The 25,544-nt window shown below is 41.0% G+C and overlaps 1 protein-coding gene across 2 annotated transcripts in view; it reads right to left on the reverse strand.

The window, feature by feature from the left end:
- Window positions 1-2,844: 2,844 nt before the first annotated feature.
- LATS2 (large tumor suppressor kinase 2) overlaps window positions 2,845-25,544 on the reverse strand; it is a 49,716-nt gene continuing 27,016 nt past the window's right edge. For both annotated transcript variants that reach the window (XM_071735413.1, XM_071735420.1), the window contains 6 exons: window positions 15,552-15,684; window positions 10,931-12,468; window positions 8,398-8,980; window positions 7,527-7,709; window positions 6,240-6,346; window positions 2,845-5,489 (listed from right to left, as the gene is read on the reverse strand). In XM_071735413.1, the coding sequence (XP_071591514.1) occupies window positions 4,995-5,489; window positions 6,240-6,346; window positions 7,527-7,709; window positions 8,398-8,980; window positions 10,931-12,468; window positions 15,552-15,684 (3,039 nt within the window). In that variant the 3' untranslated portion in view covers window positions 2,845-4,994. The remainder of the gene's footprint in view (window positions 5,490-6,239; window positions 6,347-7,526; window positions 7,710-8,397; window positions 8,981-10,930; window positions 12,469-15,551; window positions 15,685-25,544) is intronic.

Raw genomic sequence — 25,544 nt, forward strand, 5'->3', positions numbered from 1 at the left:
GATGCCCAGAGGTCCCTTCCAGCTGGCATTTCTGTCATCCCACTGTTTACTCACCTCTGGCCCCATTAAAAGCCAATGCAGCTGTACAGCCAGCCTTGATCTGCATGGCTGTTTCTGTCATTCCTCATTCAGTTGGGGGATCTGCAGTCTCCCTGGTTTCCACCCGAGTGAGTTCTTTAAAAAAAATCCTTCTGATGGACTTTCATTGTAACACTAGTTTAAATCACACTTTACAGCCAACTGTTGTGCCAAAAAAGACAAGGAAAAGCCCTACCCATAGCTACCCAACAGCTTAGAAGTAGGAAAATAAGTGACTACTTATGACAGCAGTATTTGCAAACAGTTGATGCATCCTGAGAAGCAGGGTCAGGATTTTAGGGGAAAAACTTTCCACCCAGTGGTGGCACACGGTGAGCTCCTTCGTGGCACATGGCTGGGCACATCAGCAGCGTCCTGGAGAGCTATTGCTCTGCTCTCATGTGATGCCCTAATGCCCAGGGACAGAGGTGGTGTGGGAGTGGGGCAGCAGTGCAGCCTCTTTTTTCCCTGTACAGTGTGACCCAAAGCTGTGGGTCTGGCTCACTGCATGAGCTGCCTCCCTCCTGCCCAGCAGGACTCTGAGGAGGGAGCTGTGCACTCCCAAAAAGTGTGAGACAAGCAGGAGGTGCCAACATAAAGGTTCTCCTCAACACATGTACCCCCCACAGGGTAACCACTGCCTGCTGCAGCAAGGCTGGGCCATCTTTAAGGTCTTTTTCCTGGCTGCCACTCATGGTCTATCTGCATCAGCTATTTCCCCTCACCCACATCTACCCCTCACACATTCAGTTTCCCCGTTTCTTACAAGTGCCTGGGGCTTTCCAGGGTCATGTGGATCCCCCATGATGCCCCATTTTTTTCACATATCTAGAAATTAATAACCACAGGCATGTCTAATCTCATGGAACTGACTGCACACCACCTTTCCAACCATGAGAGCTGACAAGTCAGGGTCTTGGTTGGTCCATTTGAATTTAAATTGTCCATGTCACCAGGTTCCAGTTTCCTCTGCAGGCCTTGGAGCTGCATTTGCAGAAGGTGGGCACCACTTCATAGATCAAATCCTCAGTCTGTTTTGATAAGAACGAGCCCAGGACTCTGTTTTGTGCTGCTCACTGCTCATCCAGTGCTGAGAACAGAAACCAGAGGAAGACACAACTTCCATGTTCTTGCTGTAGACTTCTTTGCCAGGAAAAACATTTTTACACTTTGTGTGTGTGCTTTAATGGTTGCTATTTCTACATTATCTATTCCTGAGATTATTTCCTGTGGGAAAGATTTAATATTTTTAACTCCAATTATAATTTTACAGTAACAGTTGCCATTTTCTGCCAATGTTTCTGTAGTTTGGGATAGAAGCAAATTATATGTTCTAAAGTCCTCTTCTCGTTACAATTTTCCTAGGAAAGCTTCTAAGGCAGTTATTTCCTATGTCAAAAATTACAGGGAAAATAACAGAATTCTACCTTTACAAGACTGATTTTCCATCAAGTTCCAGGCAATGGACTGCTTCTGGCATAGATAACTTCATTCTTCTATTTCCATTTAGAAGTCAAATGCTTCTCTACCCCCTTTATCTTTCACATTATTCAAGCTAGGTACCCGACTGTAACTTCTACTGGCAGCTCTTTTGCATCCAGCATGGAATAATTTGCTTATCAAGAATCACTGCTGCTTCTTGGCAAATCTGTCCATACTGAAGGATAAATGTATGAGCAAGGCTGCCCTTCCTGCCTGTGCCACTGGCACCCTTGTCTTGTCAAGTTTCCATTCTGGAAACAGCAGGGTCTTACATTTTTGAGGCAATTACTTAAGACTTCCATAGACATGGGAAGTGGTGTTCCTGCCCATACCTGTCCTTGCTGGAACCCAGGAATGAAATTCCTGTCTTGCCAAGATCAGCAGCAGGTTCAGCACTGACTTAGTAAGGTTAGGATTGCATCTTAAATGTCACCTGTGGCCTTAACTAAGAACACTACTTTAGAATTAATAAACTTATTTTTCACTCAAGAATAAATATATCCAAGGGTTAGGTTTTGTTTGTTGTTTTTTAAAGGAAAATACTTTTAAACAAACATTGAACCAATACAAATTCTCAGAAGAAGACAGTAAATACTTTTTGCAGAAGCTCAACAGAACCAAGAATGCTTAGAGCCAGTCCCTATATAAAGCATATTCTTTCCTTGTCCAAATCTTGTAACATTCACTCCACATTTTTTTTTACATCCAAAATTTCTGCAAAGGATGTGAGCCTTCCAGGGGCAGCATCTGATAAGGTGGAAAAGATTTGGGTTTTGAATGTTTTCTTCTTCAGGTGAAACAGGAGGTGGCTTCTGTTCCCTGCAGCCTGGACTTTAAATGAGTAAAATATTGGTTATAGAAGCACTTGCTTCCTTCTGGGCTAGGTCCTCTTGTTTTGCTCAGTTGCAAAGTCTCTGTATTTGCAGATGAATTATTTACATTTTAGAAATACATCAGCAGCAACAGCCAGAGGGGGCAAGCACACAGGTTTTGGTTGCTCTGGAAGAGCCACCACTGCAGAGAAACTGACTGTGTTGAATTTTTTGTCACCTACTGACCAGATCACACACACCAAAGCAAGTGTTGCCTGGGAATCTTGCCCTTTATTCACAGAAGAAATGGTCTTCATGTACCCAGAGATCCTATGCCAAATGCTGCAGGAGAGGTGAGATTTGGATCTCATGTTTAAAACTCAGTTCCATTACTATTATTTAAAAAAAAATCCAATTAAAAATTATGCCTTAAAATAGGCAGATATTATCCCTTTCAAGAACATATAACGCATTTTAGATTTTGATTCAGATTTTTAATAAATTGTGCCAGTAGAAGCTTTCAAAGGCAATGATATATCAATAAATAACAGTTAAATTGAGTTCCTGAGAAAGAACCTACCACATGAAAGAATGTCAGATAGATGTAAATAACAAAAAATGGCATTACTATATAAAAAAGCAGTAATACTGAATCTTACATGAACTGTCACAACACAAGCACTGCATACCTCAGAACATTCCTTTCATACAAATGTAAACAAATACACAATCATTTTTGTTTAGTTTAGGCTGATGAATTTATATGTTGTTGCTTAGATATCTAAACAATGGATAGGATAGGATATGCTAAAACATTAAGGAATAATATGTGGAATAATATACGGAAAAAATAATGAAGCTCCAGATTTAAAATTAAAAAAAAGCAAAAACACATTAAAGGAGTGCTTTCCTCAAATGTTATTATATGTCAATCACTTTAAATAGGACTGTGTTACACTAATCTGAATTAAGGATTTTTGTGTGTGTTTACTTATTTAGTTATATATAATATATATGCAAATATGTATGGCTTAATTATCTTTAGTATTCTGATATCACCTTGAATAATTCTCACTTATACATATAAGAAAAAAGCATATTTTAACATAGTTAAGAATTGATATTTCAAAGTATGCCTATAATTTGACAGAAATGCAGGACTATCGTGCTCCATCACAGCAACACTTCTACCTATAGGCAACAGGACAGGATGACCTATGAACAACACCAACATTTTCAGATGTCAGTGCCCAAAACATCAGGATACTAAGTGGATCCGTGGCCACCCACGTGTAGGGTCCCATCTCTGGAAAAGCCACGTACCTCCAGGTTCCGGAGACGTCCATGGAGCTGTGCATGCTCAGCACCAGCCTCACTGCACTGAGGATCTTGCTGTGTTCCAGCAGCAGAGCTGGATACAACACAGAGCTCTGTGTTGAAGATGCTGAGCTCCAGGTACAGGAGCTCTGCATTACTGTTGGTATCAACCATGGACACCGCGCTGCGTGCTACGTGAATTAGCCCCATCTTGACTGTTGCCACAAATCAGCTCTGCAATAATGGTCTTGCTGTTATTATTGATCCTTTGTGGGGAAACGTGTGTGCTGATGACACTTGTTCACTAAAACAATCTATTACATCAGGCCACAAAATCACTGTTCAGTTATAACCTTTGCAATCTGTTTTACAAAATTAATATTGGATACAATCATAAGAGGAAACCACCCACACAATACATTATCAACACACGGTTTAAAATGGTCTAATTTTAGACCCTCAGTAAAAACTGATCCACAGGACCTGCCTGTGAATGGCAAGAAAAGGCCTTTTCAAATAGAAAAACACTGCTCATGCAACATTCTTCACACACTAGACAATTAAATCACACCCAAATTGTCACTTGCTCACACTTTCTATTACACTCCAATAAGCAGAAGGAAATAAAGCAGCTTTCAGGTTATGTCACAATTTTGAAATGTGGAAAATACATATAATAAACAAAAATCACGGTGTGAATACAATGGCATAAGTAAATTTAGAAAATTAGAGAGTAGGTTTTTTAATTTTTTTTTCTTTCTTATATTATTGCACAGAGACCTTTCATCACATGTTCTTCAGCTTTATGCTTCTTCCTAAATGTGAAATAAGTGCTATGGATAAAATAAAAATGTAGAAAAGAAGAACAGCAGCATGATTTGTCAAAGTTAATCCCTATAATTTAGTAGGAAAAAAAACCCTGCTATAAACAAAATATAAGTGCTCTTTATTCATTTAAAAAATAACGCTGACAGTTGCAGAAATCTGTAAATGTTAATCTGAGTAGGGGGATGGTAACCTCAAATAAAAATAGTCCTAGAAATATCAGACTGCTGGCCTTGCAGATTTTGGTGAAGACCAGGATTTCAAGTTATCAACAAAGTTATTTACAGTAAAACTAACTTGAACTTTCAAGAGTGCCATTTTTAGGACCTGGCCCTGCGAGTTTCTGACTTCCCAGGACGACTCCAGCCTCAGCTGAAGCTACAAGAACTGAACAAGAGCTGCAGGATCAGCTCGTAAATGATCAGTTGAAGGCCCTAATGGATTTGAGATTAGTCTTATCTGGAGTTCCTATACAATAATTTACACATATACAGGCTGACAAGCTCCAGTCTGATCCACCACACCTTTGTCTTCCACATCAGGTTTCTCAGACTGGCCAACTTCCATTCCAGAAGGTTTGGGATACCTGAAGGGATACCCATTGTCATCGAAGAACCTTCGGAAAGTGAACTCATAGAAAGCATGCTCTGTGTGTTTGCTGTTGGAAGAGGCCAGTGGATCCCATGTCCTGGTGCTGTCACCACTGGCATCGTTCCACGGACCTTCCTCTTCAACTGGATCAAAATTTGAAGTGTCCATCGGGTGGCTGATCTTCGGAACATAGGGAGCTGGCTGCCTCCGAATATCAGTAGAGAAGTCCATAGAGTGAAAGAAAGAATGGGCCTTGATATCATCTGCTCCATTTCTTCCCAGCCTGTCCTCAGCAGCACAGCAGAGCTTCGTGATGAGATCAGTTGCCTCAGGGCTTAGCTTGATCTGTGAGGGAATGTGCAGTGTGCTTTCCCAATTTATCACCTGGAGGTAAAAAAGATTAAACAACTTTTAATCCTAGCAACAGAATCCTTCCTATTGTCAACACTAGCTGTACAGAAACATACACATAACCAACCACCTCACAGTCTATATAATTAGATCAGAGGTTCAAGAACCCAAAGATTAGATTGCATCAGCTGTTAATAGTGTCTTTAATGAACCAAGAAACACTGTTAGATAGCAGATAAGAGCAGCAATTCCATTTTAAAAGAAGGCAGACTCCTGCCTGAATGCTCTCCTCATCTGATTTGAGAACATACTCAGTTTACACATGACTTCATGGAATGACCTCATGGAATGACTTCAAGAAATTACCATTTCATCTCCAAAATGTAAACAAGGAAAAATGGTCATGAGATACACCCTTTCTAATAAAAATATACTCACTGCTTGACACTTTGAAACACATTGCCAACTCTAATTATCACTAGTATACCAGCTTACTCAAATCTGATATTCACTCTAAGGAATTTAAATGGGTGAACTTCTGCTGAGACTTAAAAAACTATTAACTATCTATGCAGTTGGACAAGTCAGTTCTAAGTCTGATATTTACCATCTTCACTGATGGGGAAAGGATTTGTCCCTACATAGAACTATTTAGAAAAACTGGCTCTTGTAATCACTACTCCTTCCTCTAGTAAAACAAGAGAGAATAGGTCTGTGCATTGAGAAGGGAAGGGGAAAGGTTAAAATTCTGCTACCACAGACTGGAATTTTGCTTCAACTTACCTTTAGCTGGGTTTCTGTGGGTGTAGGAGCCAGAAAAGGAGGCTGCCCCACTAACATCTCAAAGAGGATAACACCAACACTCCACCAGTCACAAAGCTGAGTGTATCCTAAAAGGCAAGTCAAAAGTTTGTCCTCCACCAACCAAAGAGAGTGTGCATAGAGTTAAATGCAAAACATACAGCATAGATTTCTGTCTTTTCTTAGACATAAAGTTTGTGACCTAAAAACAAAGGACCTCCACTTCACCTTCATCATAACATTGCTTCTGCTTGCTGACCTGAATTCTACTGCTGTCAGGAAAAGATCTAATACTGTTGTCTGGGAATCTTTCTGAATAAATTTAATTCTCCATAAAAGTGAGTGATGAAGCAATATAATTAGAAAGAATACTTTATTTTTTCCATGACCTGAAGTTCATGCCTCATGCAAGCTCCAAGCAGAGGAGCAATTTCAATCACTTAATTGCTGTAACAAACAAATAAGGTTGTGTTTGAGATCTCTGAAAAAACAGGATGCAAACATTAATTTCAACAGAGATTTGTGTTGTCAGGTGATGTAGGGTCCAACATGACATGTTGTCTCAGCTTGTCAAATATCTCAACATGTCAAATATCTCAACTTTAGAAAGACTGGGCTTAGGATCTGACTTGTAGACAACTCTGAACAACTCATATCCTTATTGCAGTGACCACATCTGTTCTGCATGGATAGCCACCAAGTACTGTCTAAAGTAATCTTAGAATCACAGAATTATGGAGTGCAGGGCATCCAGTGTAATTGTGGAAGAATGTTTGTTGGGTTTCACCAAGATATTGGTTGGGAATCTGGAGGACACGTTTCCAGCAATTTACATCATCCATATTTAAATGGCCCATCTGAATCACCTATAGGGAACCATCAGCTGGCTACTCACTGGTCTATGCAAACTTGCTAGCAGTCACAGGTATACTCCATGAAGACAGATAATCTGCTTTATACTTCAACCTTTATAGTTTCAATAATATGTATATATAAAACATCTGACACATTTATTATCAGTCATTCAAAGGCCTCTGAGTGTAGATATACAAAGGCACACAAGCTATGATCACCATCACCATCAACAATGTGATGCTGAACAATGAAGCATGTAGAGAAATCTGTTGTCCTTAATCTGAGCTAAGAGTTTTTGGCCTCCAGAATCAAGCAGCAAGCTTCTTTAAGTCAGAAAAGGAAAAAAAAAAGTATTTCAAAGCATCAGTGTTTACCTAAACAGGAGAAAAACACAGGTTACCACAGGTTGCCTACCTTTACGAAGCAGGACTTCAGGAGCAATATAATTAGGGGTTCCAACTAATGAGTGGGCTAGACATCTCTGATGCTGCTTCTTAGCTCTTTGTTCCAATGTTTTCAGCCTATCTCCACATCTACAATTGGACACATCATCCCAAAGATCACTGGGCTCCATGCTGTCTTGTCTGATATGGCTCCCTTTCAGATGGGAGAGAAAATTTATATTCAACGTTATAAAAAATAACACAAAGAGAAATAACACAAAGAGAAAAAATAACACAAAGAGAAAAACTGTATCTTGATTTAGTAGTATCATCTTCGATTCTCGCTGAAGAACACCACTTGAACTTTAAACCCAAGGCATTTTCTTGTGCTCTCCCCTTCAAAAATGGTTTTCCATAGCCATCCAAACGTGTCTGTCTCAGTGCAAGGAAGCACGGTCTCATATGGGAGATACAGAACAACAGAGTATATTTAGGATTAGCTACAACCATTGTTTATGGTCTTTCTGCCAACAGAGACCAATGATTCTCAATGGCACACATAGGAGGTGTGTGGACTACTTAAAATCTGTGTTAAAATTACTTCACCAAGAGACTCTCCAATTTAAAGGGGAGGACTTACATTTAAGTTTTCCAAACTGAAAAATTGCTGCTACTGCAGTGGTTGGTCAGATTACTGGCAGGGGCTTAAATAATATTTGAAACAAAGGACGGGAAACTAAGTAATTGTGACAGTTACCAAGAAACAGACCCATCATATTGTCATTGACCCTTTACCAATGTACACACCTCTCTTTTCTGAGCTGGCATGTCTGCCAGGAGGTACCTGTTTGTTTCAAAAGAAATAATGCAACATCATCACAAATAAATCCTAAGAACACTACCTTTCTGATAGTATTTGGAGTTGTGAGTCCACCTGAATCCAGTACACAGTCCAAAGTCAGTCAGTTTGATATGCCCATCAAGGTCTATCAGAATGTTGTCAGGCTTGATGTCTCGATGAATAAATCCCATTTTGTGCACACTCTCTATAGCCAAAGTGAGCTCTGCAATATAAAATCTAGCCAGACGCTCTGGAAAGACCTCCATTCGAATCAGTAGGCTCATCATATCCCCACCAGGGATGTAGTCCATCACAAAGTACAAGTTCTCTTTATCTTGGAAGGAATAATAGAGTTTAACCACCCACTCGTTGTCTGCCTCAGCAAGTATGTCCCTCTCTGCTTTGACGTGAGCCACCTGGTTCCTGTTCAGCACATCTTTCTTCCGCAGAGTCTTCATGGCATACAGGGCGTGGGTATCCACTTTGCAGGCCAGGCATACTTCTCCAAATGCACCAATACCCAGAGTCTTGATTTTCACAAACATAGACTTGTCCATTTTAGCCCTTTTAAGTCTGTTGTAGTTGGACTCCTTCTGGTAGAGAATTTTCCTCATTTGTTCTTGTTCTGCTTCACAAAGGCCAGCCTTTACAAAGGAAAGCAAACCACAAGAGCTAGTACTGTTACATTCATTGCAAGAGAACAACAAACTTTACCAAAATGCAATTCTCAGAAAAAATAAGCAAGAACAAGAAAAGATGTATTCATGAGACATTTATCCTGTTGGCTGCCTGTTGAGGTATTTCTCAAATACTGGAAAATTCACTGTGCCCTCATTTGTCACCTGAATTTGCCATATCTGAGATTAATTTGCCTTTCTCATTTGACTGAGGGGCAATACTGTTAGAGAAGGGAATGTAACATAACAAACCCTCCACCAGTGCATCAACTGGAGCACTTTGAGAGGAAGATTAGTGTGTGGTGGGAAGGGGCAATGGGGAGGAGGGCAGAGGGGGTTGAAACTGACTGATATTGCAGACTGGAAACCCAAGCATACGCCCACAGGGATGCTGCTTAGATTGATTTATTTTCACATCTGTCGCCCAGGTCTTTAAAGATGAATGTGGGCTGCCAGACTATGCAGTGAGATCCTCCCAGTATAAAATTAAATCTCTATGAATAAAAGATGGAGAAAGACTGCAGAAACTTGCAGAACAGGTAGGATGAATTTTCAGACAACAGCCAAATCAAGTAATACCATTTTTAAATTGTAAGGAAAGTATATCAGTCCATTAAAAGGAAGTATTTATTGGTTTAAGGTAAAATAATTAGTGTGTTGTGTTCTTGGTTAACTCTAGAATAATGTGATATGCAGACAGCCAAAATCTCCTGGGTTCATAGCGTATTATGCCAGCCAGTTAAGAGGTTGCTAGGGGAAGGAGTTGTTTTTGTTTATAGCTGAATTATCACTGAGTTATGAAGTGAGGGAAAACTGAAGAGTCAGAAGAGAAAAACTAAAGCAATTAACTGCTGTTTTACTTCTCTAGAGATCATCCCCTAATTCAATGTCAGGAAAATATTCACTCCATCCAAGCAATGCAACACAATCTGTACTTGCACTGAGGACAAACTATTAACTGTCACTAAAACAACCTTTCAGGAGTTTTCATTAGTATGTTCGTTTCATTTTAATCCCCAAAACGAATAGCTGGGTTTTCTGGAGCGATGTCAGCATCAAATTGATTCTGGAAACTGACAAACTAGGTACAATTGGGTTGGTAATTATCCATTATGTGTTAATAATAGCTTTCCTCAAAGTTTATCCTTAAATACAAAAGTACACTAGTCATATTCTACTCATGCCTGGGAAAAAAGCCTCTTTCACATTTAAAAATTAGAAACAAAACTGCCAGAGCAACCATCAAAGCTTGGCAGCTCTGTTTTAAGTAGCCCTATCAGTGAATCACCTTAGGTCTGAGCTACAATTAGGCATGAAAGAAGCTCTCACTTGAAAGTGCATTTCCCTGAGACCTGTTTCTAGAACAAGTTCCAGCAAGGGTCCTGAGATTAGTTCAAGCTGGCCAAGATATGATTACTTGCACAATATTATTACTTACATGTGTCCAACAGACAACTTCCTGTCAAGTATTACATACTTGCCTGAAAATATGGTACAGTGAATATACTGCCAAGTTGAACCGTAGCTTTTGTGAATGAGTGGCTATGGTGGAACAGGGAGGAAGAACTGGGGCAAACAGACTCTTTTCAGAGTTTTTTAAGAGCTGCCAAAGTATTGCCAGTGCTATCTCAGCTTCAGATTTGGCTTCTGAGTTTTTTCCTAGGCTAACGTAATATTTTCCTACTGTGGGGATGGGGTGTTGGCTTAATTTTACTTTTCTAGTATGGAGATATATTAAATCTCAGGTTTTTCAGCCTCCCAGACCTGCACCTAAGTGAATATAGTCTGGTACAGGGAGGTGCTGGATACCTACTACTTCCAGTGGAGTCTGCCTTTTTAAATTTTGTGACCGATTAAAAATAGTGATAATCTATTTGACCCCATTAGCTTTTATTATAACAAAACAAGAAGAATTACTTTAGCCATTTCTTGCTCCAATTGTAATCTTCTGTTAATTTTCTGCTGGTAGGTCTTTATGACATTTTCTACATGTTGCTCCATGTAGAACTTGAAGGCAAAAGGTGAGTAGCTCTTTATTCGCGATTCTCGCTTTTCTTCATCTTTGCCGTTTTTTCGCACAGGCACCGGAGATGTCTGTATCTGTTTTTTATCCTTGCTTGGTTTTTCAGCTTTAGTGTTCTTGCTGCTTTTGTCATTTCGCTCACTGTTCTCCTCAGCCTTATTGCATGTTGAATTGGGGACTACACGGAGGGTCTGCTCTACACCCATGCATAAGCAGTTGATATCAAACTGCTCGGAGCTACCGGGAAGGAACAAATGCTTGGGATACGGCGGTGGTGGGCACCGCAGTTCCTGGTTACCATAATCCACATCTAGTTGATAGGCATTAGCTGCTCCTACAGGTGGCACATGCTGCTCCATTATCTCCAAGCCATCCACAGCTGGTGCCTGTGCAGGTAACCAACCGGGATGGGAAGGTCCCACTGCAGTCTGAGGCTCAGGTCTCATCACTCGCATGCTCTTCACTGGCTGGAGAATATGAGCAGATGTGACTGCTGTGATGGTATTTGGAGATGTAATTGAGGGATCAGGTTTTCCTGGAGGAACCTGTCTTATAGACACCGCCACTTGCGGCTGTTGCTGGTGGTTGTTAAAGGAGTTTGTTCTGCTCGGCACTGTAGCATCGGGTCTGAAGGATACATGTTGCCGTGGAGATGTTTCTATTCCTGGATTTTGTAAAGAATCTCGTCGTGAAGGTGTTGATGCCTGCCACTGCTGCACTTGAGGATTGTTCATGTCATAGAGGTCCATATTTAGGCTATTTCTAGACGGAGTTAATAGATTTTGTGGTGGACTGTCTGAAAAATCATTCGCAAAGGCTGGACCTCTGGATATCACATGCATTTGATGAGAAGAAGGACTGGTCTGTTTGTGATGAGAATGTGATATATACAGGCTGGCCGGTGCCTGCTGAAATGCATGACCAGAATTATTCTGAACAACTGCCCCTTTATTTGGGAGACTGGTGTATCCTCCCTCCTGCTGCATCTTGTTTTGGAAGGATGGACTCCGCTGAACACCATAGCCCATAGGTTCTCCCTGCACCATCATGTGCTGTCTGCTGTAATGCTGACTGTTGGAGCCGTGGGATGCCTGCAGCTGCAAAGCTTGATTGCTGTGATTAGCCACTGGATAATTAATCACAGAAGACTCAATATTTGCAGGGTATGTTTTCTGCTGATGGCTTGTTGGTGTGCTGTGAGTGCCTACTGCAGAGGGTCTCTGTACAGGAGCATTCATAGCAGTAGACTGTGAAGTAGAGATTAAATAGTCCATATATGGCCTTGGAACTTCAGTAAGCATATTTGCACCTTCTGCTCCAAAGCCTGTCCCTTCATAGGCTGCATTACTGATCTGATGGTAGGACGGAAAAGATTCGTTTGATCCTTCAAAGCTTGGCCTGCGGGTTACATTATTTGGCACAATACCCTTTCCTTTAAAAAAAGTACACAGAAGAATGTTAGGAAACAACTCAGGTGAACCAATTACTTTGCATTATTCATCCATCTGTACATACATACACATGCACACACACTGAGTAGGGAGTATGTGTTACAGAAACACCTTTCAAAATCTAAATTAAGCACTCTGAACACTTTAGAGGTGCCAAGTATTATTAATGATAACAAGCTACTGGCCCACAACACTGCTTGTGCCAGGAATCATCAGGGAGTTTTTACCAAATCATGAAAACAGAAGCACAAATTCCTTAACTATGAAATCATCCCACTACACTACAGCATGGTTTTTAAAGCTGGACCAGTATTACCAGTCATCACTCACAGACTGCAGGAAGATGCAGAGCAGGGGGTTAAGTACAGCATCAACAGGAGAAAAAAGGATCCTGGAAGGACTACCCATACAACTTAAAGTCAACATTACTATAAGTTACTAGGTCATCACACAGTCCACATTTTCTGTACTGTGAGCTCTCTGCTCACAGTGTTTACATTTTCTGTTTACATTTCTCTGTTCTATCACCTTCCTCAAAATTTCTTGTTTCCCTCTCTATTTGCAACAAAGCTATCACACAGTTTGTCCTGTATTCTTCCCAATGTGTCAGACACAGAGTATCCCCCCATATTACTTATCTTCTGACTGTTGGGAAGGCAAATCTTTCAGGGTGTCAACATGTTAATCTTAGCTTGAAAAATGTGTAGAGACAAGATAGCAGCATTCCTACACTGGAAGCATCAATGGCACTTTTGATCAGTTCTTCAATCTGAGGACAAATTGCAGGTGTACAAAGCATTGACTATGCTAAAAAGAGAAGAGGATACTCTGTGCCATCACCACTTTTTTGTTCCCTCTCTGGTTCTTCAGCTCTCACAAATCACAGGACTTGGCCCATGTATGCCTGAACAATTTCCTTTTAGTATCTTGACTTCACAAGAATGCCTTCAAGCCAACAGGCTTGAACACTGCACTGAAAGCTTTTCCCACTGTTTATATTACAGCATGTCCCAGCTCAGCCAGATGCAGCACACTTGAGTACAGCTGCTGACTCCTTGCCTGCATTGACACGAACTCTGCTATATAGAGACACACAAGGACATAGATGTTATGAAGACAGGTCTATGCACCATCTCCACACTGAAGAGGCTGCCCCCATTCTAAATTACACTTTAACAAATAATGCAATGCTCTGAAATGGAACCAGGTTGAACAAATAATCAATGTTCTTTAAAGTGAAATCTGTAACTGACAGCTCTTTGTTTCTGACACACAAAGCCATGCTTACAGAGGCTGTATTTAGAACAGCACTCCCCGACAGCTCACCCGTTGGGACACAGTGAGATGTACAGAGGAGGCTGTGGCAATCCAAAGTATTCTAAGTGGCTATTCTGGCCTGGAGGTGGGAGGCAGCAATAAAACTCACTTGTCATCACTGTCACTAGGATTCATGCTGAGCCTCTGGGGCAAACTGACTTTATTTTTCCCTATCAGAGGCCATGCAGGAAACTAGTACAAAAAAGTTGTCCTCCTTTGGGACACATCCTTCAGTGGGGCACGAAATCTTCCTGATGTCAAGAGAGATATGAAGTCCACCTTCTAGATTTGTATACCAGTAAGTCTACTCTGGTCCGATGGAGGAATATTTGGACTTGTAAAGACACCAAACATGGCAGTTGCAGATTAATTTTTTTTCATGCATTCCTATCCAACACGGTAACTGTTATGACTGTCTCTTGCCTGTGAAGGTTTTAGATCAGTGTATTCTCAGGGGATCATCTGGTTTTATTCATAGCTCTCTGTCCCACAGTAAATGATAAGTCTTATTTGAGTCTTGATAGTATGCTGAAACTCCTGTTAGCTTTATTACTGAAGTTAAAGCAGGAAAAAAAATAATTTGAAAACCTATTTCCATATACCAGTATACAGAATTTTAAAATGAAAGATTTAAATTCTCAAACTACAAATGGAAAGCTCCCAAGTAGCACTACATGTTTCCTAATCAACTAGAGGAGACCTAGGTTGTCCTAACACAAACCATGCCATATCAAACAAATCAGTATGATTTTGTGGCATTTCAGGCAGACAAGCATTAATTGCATGATGCTTACATTTCATGATGCTGAAGTGTCCAAGAAATATGCCATGGGGAAATCACACACAGTAAACTCAAGACCAACTTAGAGGTCTGTACTACTGTAATCAGAGTGATTGGATGGATTTGTTAGCTTCAACTAGTCCAACAGGAACGAGACCTTTTAAGTCTAAATGTTGTTGTCACTGAGAGAAGTTCCTTGGCCAAAACAGGCACCTGACAGCAGCTCTCTAATCCACTCAACCCTTCATCCACTAAACCCTCTGCAACATGTAACACTGTGATTAGGCAGGTTCAGCCAATCAGGGGATGGTTGTCTGCTGGATCAATTGTTGAAACGGAAAGAAGATAAAAGGAACAGACCCTGACAAAACCAGAGTGTATCCTGATCACAGATCAAAAGCATTCTGCTGTGTTGTAAGTGCTAATACCCAATGGAAACAACTCTTGCAGGGCCTTTTGTCAGCTACGGTCTGATGTTTGTTGATGAGGCATATGCAAGCCCCAAGTCTTCCCACTTTCTAATTTACAGGAAACAGAACTGAAGCAAAGTAGCAGGGATGAGTGGAAAAGCTTCTGCAATCCTGGCCCAAGCTACTTCTGTGGTGCACTCGAAAGGATGTTAACATCACAAAATTTATGGTAAATGAGCTACCTCACAACTCCATAGCAATTGCTTATGTGCAAGCTTTTACTTTGTGGTAATTTGAGATGACTGAGGTGATCTGCATTGTAGGATAGTTTCATGTTTATGAATGGGTACTATGAAAGTGCTCTTGCAAAGTTGGTGAATTACGTTCAGCTTCAGTACAGTTCACCTTGCAGGGACTTGCAGTTCATGTCACTGTCTTCTACAAGAGTACTGCTACATAATACCAATCCACTACTCATCAGCAACAACTCCACCTTAAAAAATACCTTATTGCAAGAAAGAATAACACCATTTAAAAAAAAAAAGTTCATGATTACCTGGTGAGGTCTGCTTAATTACACGTACTATCTGTTCATTTCTAGGATCCAGGTAGCTCATCTTGCTGATGTACTCCAGAGCAGCCTCAATACTTCTGCTTCCTGTCTGCTTCAGTGCTCGGACAGCCATCTCCTGTACAAAGCAAATAAAAATAGAACCATATTGAGACAAAACCCAAGCACTGTACTGCAGGCTAGAAAGTGCTAAGCATTCTTATATTTATAGAAACATTTTATAGTTCACACCAGATCACAGCTGCCTGAAGCCAAATGGACTCATCTTTTGAAAACATGTGCATGCCTTATACAAAAATTTAAAAGAAGAAAATAACAAAACCCACAACCTATCTAGGCTCTGGCAATCAAAGAAGCATCAAACTGAAATGTGTAATTTAAGATTCCTTAAAATAATCTTTGAATCAGGTCTGGAAAAGGCAGCGTAGTCTTACATTGGATGAAACAGAATGAAAAATTTAGCTTTTGGTGATTGAGAGCATGTCTCTTTAGTCACCCCTGAACACAGTAAAGGATTTAAGGTGTCACTGATGCCACAGGAAGCTAAGTAGACAGAGAGTGGCACTCCTACTGTCGTGGAGGAAGAAAGATTTCTGTACAACTGGGACATCTTCCACTATATGTTTGGAAAAGTACTTGCACACCAAACTGCATTTCACATTATTAGTCTTTTTAGCTGTATCTTACTAAGCACACATCCATCACTGAGAAGTTAATACAGGTGCCAGACATACAACCTGAAAACCAAAGCTGGGGTAAATACAAATACTGTAGTTAACTCCAACTCAACCATGGTTCATGTCCCCTGCTCTATATTCAGCGAGTCACATTCTCCTGGAGTTTGTTGATACACTTTTAGCTCAGGTATACAGAATACCTTTCAATAATCACTCTAGACTGTGGATGCAAAGCAGAAATCAGAAATCCTTGCAAGGCTGCACAGCCTTTTCTGAAACAATGGAGAGAGTGAAATCCAGACTTTTAATGCTGACTTCACATAACTGAACTTCAGCTGTCAAAGTTAATTTCTTAGTTGAAAATAGTTGCTGAGAACCTTTCTATAATCATCGCCAAAAGGCAATTCATTAAAGATGTAGCAGGAGATAAACTGACCTTTGCTGACAGAAGAGAACTAGTTTGAACTGGACTCCTACCTCTTAGATGGCTAAAGTTGGATTAAATAAATGTCACTATCAAGGACTTGGCTGCAAATGGCAGTATCCTATTATTTTGCCACTGCAGTGCTATTTCTAGGGGAATTCTGTTATCACAACCTGCCCGTTGAGCACAGAATCAGATGGAGTGTGTGCCTTCTTGGCATGGATTACTGACTGCAGATGTGGTGACTGGGTTGGCACAAGCCCAGTGCTCTCCCACAGCAGTTCTGTGCACCTGTGAGCAGTCAGGTAGCCCCAACCTGTGTGCCCCTCTCCTCTGTCATCTAGAGCAAAGAGCAATTTTTCTCAACTGAGCTGCAGGTACATGTAACATACTCGCTAATTGTTTACTTAGCAAGGACCATCTCAGATGACACTAATTCACACTTAGCACAGAGCCACATGCTGGCACTTGGTGCTTTGCTTAGCTCAGTCCCCTCCTACTCCCCCCAAATGGCAGCATTTTCTCCATTACTCAGAGGTTCTGCCTGGGGAATAGCAAGTTTGAATATTTTTCATACAATTTATGACTCATAATTCATAGAAAGGCAGTAGCTGGTTTCACATTTCCTATAGCTGAAATATTTCACTGGTATCAACACATTACTAAGGGCAATTTTAAACCAACAGAAAACTATTATGTACTAAGGAAAGAATTTCCCACAATGTTTTTTTTTCCTTTCTTTCTTTCTTTTTTCTTCTTCTGGATACATTTCTAAAGTATTAGCAAATTCACATCCTAGTGCTCAGCATTCTCATCATCCAGTTCCACAGGGCTGCTGACACACAAAGTCCATTCACGCCAACTGGATCTAGCCTTATTTCACAAGTCTTACAGTTTCTTATATCAAATGTGCTCAGTATGCAAGATAGATAAATCTCTGGGCTGGTTTAGATGTTGGGGTTTTTTTTTGTTTTCTCTGCAATGGAGTACCAAGAGAATAAACACTTGGTAAACAATTATCTTAATGCTTAACAAAACAGCCCATGTAGTCCACTTCCTCTCTTAGCCATGTTGGCTGTATACAATTCAGAGGGGCTAGAATAGGCTAGCTTTTTATCACCAGAACAGTGATATCATCTCTGAAAAGAATCCTTTGCCTCCCACTGATTACTGTGCCACCAGTTTCTCTTCTTTAGCCATTTTGTCAGAGAAGCAGAATAAAAATTACATTGGTCTATTTGAAGCTGCATGTTCTACCTTCAGCAGATTTGTTAGGGGATTCACATATAAACTTCCACGGGAATAACAGGAGGGAGAAAGCCAAACACCCTTAGCTGTGGCAGTACAGAAACGTAAAGGGGCCAACAAGAGCATGGGATAAGCATATGTGTTGCTGGCAACCTCACTCCTGCAAGCTCCCAGTGCAGCAGCAGCCCTGTGCTCCATCTCACTGCCTCTCATCTTTCATTAGGTCAGCTCTCCCCCTCCAAAGGGTTTCCTCATTACATACCCTATTTGCTTAGCATTTACACTACTACTGGAAAAAATGAAGTAAATTTTCTTGTGGCTCAAAAGAACACCTGTGATTCCCCCATACACCATCCCACAGCTTTGGCCCTTTCCCCTGTACTTTCACAAGACACAAGTAAACCCCATTTCTAATGCTGGTTCTCAAAAGGCTCACAGCATCTCCAAGCAAATGGAGAACAGCCAGCAAAAAATAAACATTCCACAAACAAAAGGAAAGGTTTTTTTCTCAGAGGCAGATCAGATATGGAATCACAGAATGGTTTAGATTGGAAGGGAACTTAAAGATCATTTAGTTCCAAACCTTCTGCCACAGGCAAGGACTCCTCCCACCATATCAGGTTGCTCAAAGCCAACCTGGCCTTGAACTCTTCCAGGGAAAGGGCATCCACAAGTTCACTGGGCAACCTGTGCCACTGTCTAAAATTTCTCACATTTCTTCCTAATATCTAATCTAATCTACCCTCTTTCAATTTGAACAACACAACAATGGACTGCCCTTCAGAAGCCTGAGGAAGGGCAAAGTGGGTTCTGTCTGGCAGCAGGGGCCAGAGCCTGGTCAGCATTTGCTGCAAATTGATACAAATACAGGTAGGGAGGAGAAAGGATTGCAGACAGCCCTGAGGAGGACTTGGGGGTGGTGGTGGACCAGAAGCTTAACATGAGCCATCAATGTGCACTTGAAGCCCAGAAGGCCAATCAGGTCCTGGGCTGCATCAAAATAAGCACAGACAGCTGGTCAAGGGAGGTGATTCTGCCCCTGTTCTCTGCTCTTGTGGGAACCCACCTGGAGTACTGTGTCCAGTTCTGGAATCCCCAGAATATGAAGGACATAGTGCTCCTAGAATGTGACCAGAGGAGACCCACTACACTGGAGTACCTACCGTATGAAGACAGGCTAAAGAAGTTGGGGTTGTTCAGCCTGGAGAAAAGGAGGCTCCAAGGTGACCTTCTAGCAACCTTCCAATACCTGAAGTCACCTACAAGAAAGCTGGGATAGGGCTTTTTACACACATGTGTAGTGAGAGGACAAGGGGAAAAGGTTTAAAACTTGAAGAAGAGAGATTTAGGTTAGACATTAGGAAGAAATTCTTTCCTGTGAGGGTGGTGAGACACAGGAACAGGTTGCCCAGGGAGGTTGTGGCAGCCCCACCCTGGAAGTGTTCAAAGCCAGGCTGGATGGGGCCTTGAGCAACCTGGTCTGGTGGGAGGTGTCCCTGCCCATGCAGGGGGTTGGAATGAGATGAGCTTTATGGTCCCTTCCAACCTAAACCATTCTGTGATTCTATGACACAAGAACTGTTTCCAAGGATGGGATGAAGGGCAGAAGACAAATTAAGCAGTGTCAGTCATTACACTTGTTGCAGACCACAGGCTTAAGTGAAAGTGAGCTGGAGGGTGTTTGTAAGAAGCAGCAGAATGGCTCAAGAAGGAGAGAAATAAATGCCCAAGTATTCCAAACTGTGGACAGCAGAAGAGGCTGCAGAAACCAGAGGAAGATGCTGGGTGAGGATAAAAGTGCACAGCTACACTGATCTAGGTAGAGCTATCTTGATTTTACACCATGCTAAGGTAAGTACATTTTAGAAAGAGAGGGGAAAAAAATATCAGAAATGAGACATGAAAAAAAAATCCACTCAGAGCCATATCCAATGCCAAAACATTCCAAGGAGGAACAGGATCAAATCCAGCTCCCACAGTGGTCGACAAAGAATTCCACTAACTGCAAGGTACACTGCATCAGGCCTTCTGCTTTGGATCATTTCCTTTTCACCAGGCCAAAAGCTGTCAGCCAGAGTATGGTTTGGGAAACCTGGCTGCTGGCTCTGTTCTGCTAACCCCACAGCCAGCTGTCAGGCTAAGGAGGAACACAAGCCACTGGCAGTGCACACATAAACCACAAGGGACCAGAGTGGTCCCAGCCCAAACTCATTCTTTGCATTCTGTGTATTCCCTTTGGAAGATTCAAACATATTTATGCACCTTTTGCTTCCAGACACCACTAGCTGCTAGTCGAAAAATAAGCAAGAAAAAGTAAAGGTGAAATGCTACAGGGGACAATGTGCATTTACAATTAACAATTTTGTAATTGATGTTACAGCTGAAGTATTAAAATGAGATTTCAGTGGTCAGCTGTGGTTCTGGACATATCCAATGGAAAACATTAAGTTAGGCCACGAGCCACAGAGCAGACTGAGGCAACTCTGCAGGGTCCCAGATTTGTGGATTCACAGTGAAATACGGGGAGGGTGGTGTTTCCCAGCTAGCTCTGGGCTACTTTAACTGGACAGCTGCATGGTCAACACATTCTCTGTTATTTCCCCAGTCTTGCACTGGTAGAAGGCAGCTGTCCAAGAGATTTCAAGCTTTTGCTAGAAGGAAGGCTTTGAGCCTTTGCTCAGATGCTCAACAGGGAACATCCTTGTTTGAAGGTAAACAGATATTTGGATGTGTGCATATCCAGACTTCAATTCACTCTGGGCTCTGTAGGCAATATGAAAGGCTTTCCCCATTTTACCCTCCTGCCTGGCTGTACTCCACCAGCATTGGCAGGGGCTTGCGTTCTTGCTGCACTACCGGGTTGTCCAGCAACATTTTTCATTCAGAAAGCTTCTACTTGCCAAGATGTATTTATCATCCAAGTGAAGATTGCACAAGAGGTTACAATAAGTAAGACTTTTTCCCAAGAACATTGTGTCTGAAGGAGACAATAGGTCCTCCAAAATTTGGCAAGGATAAATAATTGCTAACAACAACAAAAATTAATTACTTGCTCTCCATTCACAAAGAAGACGGACAACAGATGCAGGAAACAGATACAGGTTCCCTGCGGAAGGAAAAAAACTAAAGTTCATGCCAGAAGAGATGATCCAGAATTGATTACAGACCTTTCTGCAATAGCCCACCATTGTAGGAATTTTCATTCATGATTTTAAGCACGCAAAACCTAAGAAATTCGGGAAACAATGTGTACTGTACGCTCCATCAGGATTGCTGCAGTCCCACAGAACAGAGAAACTTCTTTTGTAATATTCTCTATTACTATTCTCTAGTTGGATGCTTCCACCAATTTCGTAGTATCAACTTTTGCTTTGCCTTTTTTCAGGTTGCTGAGACCAAGGGCTAACATTTGCCCACAAATTGTCATGTCTAACTATAACTTTGATTAAAATATTCCAGCCACCTAGTTAAGAGGCCATCCTGAGACTCATTAGTGCTCTTCAGTTTTAGCCTAACAAAAAACCTGGAGGAAATAAGCTCTGGCAGAAACCTTGGGAGTGCTCACTTGTTTGCCACAGGATCACTTACTCCATTCATAAACCACATAAATCATTCAGGAACTAATCAGATCTACTCCATCACTAGTTATGAGTTTTCTGTCCCCGCCACTCCTGTTATAAAGCTCCTCCGAAGCTATAATGCTTTGGCAGTGATACACCTTCCTCTCACTTTCAGCCTAAATTACACAGGGTTTGTTTATTCCTTCTGCCTTTAGTTTTCATTGTCTTTTAACTTCAGCAACTCTGACATTATGTACAGAGCAGAAGCCCCCTACATCCTAAGGGACGCTTGCAACTTAGCCTCCCTGGCTAAACAAATCACATTCATTCTTTTTAGTTTTCTCTTGTAAAAGAGGCTCATCATTCCCTTTATTGCTGTATCAGTCCACCTCTGTATCAAAAAAGATCAGACTGGAACATGGTTTTGATAAGAGCTGCACACACCATTTATGATGACATGCAAACAGTGATGAAAAGGTTACTGTTGTGGTAAAGTCACTCCTTTTTTTCCAATTTAATTTCAGCAGAAGTTTGAGGCTTTCATCCTGGTTGATAGTCTTTGCTTGCAGCATTTCTACCCCTTGTACTCCTGAATTTATTTTCAGTTCTGTTTGCACTCCAGTCTTTAAGGTCCATCCCTTCTCTGCACCGACCACATTCTCACTTGACATTGTCAGGCTGTTTTTTTGTTGGGTTTTTTTGTTTGGTTGGTTTGGTTTTTGTTTGGCTTTTGTTTTTACCTTTTTTTGTTTGTTTTGCTTTGTTTTTAAATATCAGGCTTATTAGGGGACAAAGTAGGCAGAAGGAACACCATAGTACATTGAGTTGAGGCAGACAGAATACAATATGGATTGTAAGACTCACTAAACTAAATGGCATCACTATATGAAAAAAAAATTACTGAACTGTAAAATGGGGAATGGGAAATTATAGGCAAGGAACAATTTTAACCAGAAGGATTTCCAAGGGATATTTGAAGAAGTAACACAGGGAGTATGCCCAAAAGACACAGGGGGGATTTTGGAAATTATACAATGCTCTGGCAAATGTTCTTTTAGAAGAAAAAAATGCAATAAACCTAACATGACATTTGCTGCTATGCTACCACTCATTCATATGCTGCATATGCCACCACTTCAAACTCTTTTAAAAGTCTTGATTTAGACAGCCACCTACAGAAGGCAGGAGTCTTACTACTCTGTGTGCAGCACCCAGTGCAATGGGGTGCTACTATGTGTTTATGGCACTAGGATAACTTCTTATTAAATTAAAGTAAGGTAATTAAGTATAGCCCAAAATATTCAACTTGTAGAAGTAGCATCCTGAGCAATAAGATGTTGCAGGGATAGTGTCAATTCTCCTGGCTCCCGGGATAAAACTCCTCATATTGCTACCACCACAAAGCAACGCTGAAATAAGATTACCTTAACTCTCCAAGCCACAGGACATGGCACATTTCCTGTAGCTATGGAAGGAATCAGGCAAAATAAAATAAGAGATTGAGAAGCATCTTTTGATGACCAAGATTATAGCTGTTCAAAATGTTTCCAGTATCTTTTCAGATTTCAAATAGCTCTGGATGATTATAAAACAAACAAATGAACCAGACAAATGAAACTAATGTTAGCTACCACAATAATTTTTCTACTTTACTAGCTCTAGAGTTAATACAAAATTCTTTCACAAATATCACCAAAAAAATCAAAATAAAAGGGCTATCATGACACTTCTCTACTGGTTTTCCCAGCTCTCTTCAGCTTCATGACTAATCAAAGCTATTTAAGTTCTTCCAAGAGAAAAACCTTTACAGACTTAGCAGCAGGGTACTTAAAAACAACCACTGTAACACCTTCACTAACTTGGAAGGGGGAAGAAAGAAAAAAACAAGAGCTGAGAATAGTAACTGGCAATATGACATATCTCCTTAGCAGGTGTCTCAAAAGACAACAGTTGGATGAAAATACTTTTTAACACTACGTAATTTATGTCAAGTAGCAGCACATAACTTGTTGTTTATGTTTTTCTGTTCTTTTAACTGAACTCATGCAGTACACTCTCCCACTACAGCTCCTTGTAAGACACACTTTGTTTGGCCATGGGTGTTTCACAAAGAACACCTGCCATCTTACACTACAGACCTTGTGTTCCAGGAGTTGTTTGAATATGGATTTTTGCATGAAAAGGAGAAACATGAACTTCAGGCTATAAGCCAATCCAAGGTCTCAGAGTTAAGATGTTTGGATATAAACCAAGCATGGATGCTCAATGTGTTTCCAAACAAATGCTTGTAGAATTAAGGGATTATTTACATCCAGGCATAGACAGACAAAGAGTGTGTCTGTAAGCATTTCAAGAAGCTCTGATGAACTATTCAGGAGATGAAATCTGTTTAATGAAAAAACATACATGCACTGCAATGTCAATTTTCAAATCCAATCAGAACATTTAATCAGACAACTCCTGTTATGTCCCAGAGAGTACACACGTGTATGTACAGACACACATGTAGATGTGTGTGCACATCTGTGCATCTGATTTTGTTGAAATTAATCTAATTTCAAGTATGCCTGTGAGCCCTTTGAAAGCAATGTATTAAAAAAGACACATCACTTTCTTTCATGAAGAAATGAGGTTCCTATTTGTGTCATCAGTCAGACTAGGCAAGTGATTTCGTTATACATATTTATATATACACACTTATTACAACATTTCTGGAAGCATGTCAGGCACTCTGGAATGGATTTGGAAAGGGGAAAGCCTGCAAGAAGAGGTCCTGCCACAGGCAACAAACCTTCACTCAGCATGAAGCTCAAGTGTCATAAAAGAACAATTACAAACAGGCAACGAAAGAGAGGCCAGGACACTACCAGTAATGGAAAGGGAGTGCAAACAATCAAAAGCCATAATGAATGCCACTTTTTTCTTTTTGCTTTCTTCGAAGTAGGCTGGGAAGTAAGAACAGAGCTGAGTTGCTCAGTCCCAGAACACATGCATGAGAGGAGGGGAAGCACAGGGCAGAAAGTCCCGTTACAGAGACAGCTTAATGGACAGAGCTAAGGAACAGTGAAAAAGAGGCTTTTCTGTCCTGACTGGCCTTGGAAAAAGTACATCTGTGGCTGAAGAGCTGGTGGAAGCCGAGCTTCCCCAGATATTTGGTGGAGAGAGTGACACTGTTAGTACCCAAGATATGCAGTAACTTGCTGCCTACCTCAGAGGCTCTAATGCCCCTTTCTGAAGGGACCCACTCCTTTCCCAGCTTTTGAAGGAGCAGGGACTCCTGATTTAGCAGTCAAACTTGGCCAACAGTAATAGGCACCAGCAACAGCTCCCTGAGTACAGAGAGTCCCCACTGTGAACAACATACATTTTACTTCAGATTCCACATCAGAACATAGGTGTAAAGAGTGAGCACACAGAATTTGGTTTTGAACACATGGTCCAGGACTATCTACATACCAAGGTTCATAGGCCAGGTTTGCATTAATGATAAATTAAAGGTGAAGGGAAAGTATTTATGTATCTTCACTGCTATCTCCAGCTATACAAAATCCTTTCTACTGTGATGACACCTGAAGCCTTCTGCACTGTGCTAAGCCCTACATAAACAAAAGGGAAGAATCCTATTCTAAAAACAGTTTCTAATTAAAACCAAAACAAACAATTCCATACATCCATAACTGTTCCTCATTAATCTTTAAGTCTGTTCATTGGAGAACCATGTAAACTATTCAGAGTTCTGCCTAACCAAAGTACCCGTGATGAGTACATCAACAGACAGAAAGTTGTACAAATATTTCTTCATGTCTCTCCCTCTCTGAAGAGGGGAAACCAAACCAGAAGCGTCATTATGTGCTAATTCAGAAATCTTATAATCAAGCCAAATCATATTATATGAACAGCATTTACAACTTACTGCATTGGCAGGTTTCTGCTGCAGAGCAGCATAGAACAGCTTTGATTACTTCATGCGTGTGGGGAATGCACACGCACACACGTGCAAGTGTGTACACAGCTCCTTTCCAAAGGCGCTGATTTACTTCCCTGAAATCCCCTCACTTTGGTGACAGGA

Source organism: Heliangelus exortis, chromosome 1 (genome assembly GCF_036169615.1).
Source record: "Heliangelus exortis chromosome 1, bHelExo1.hap1, whole genome shotgun sequence".
NCBI classification, from domain to species: Eukaryota; Metazoa; Chordata; class Aves; order Apodiformes; family Trochilidae; genus Heliangelus; species Heliangelus exortis.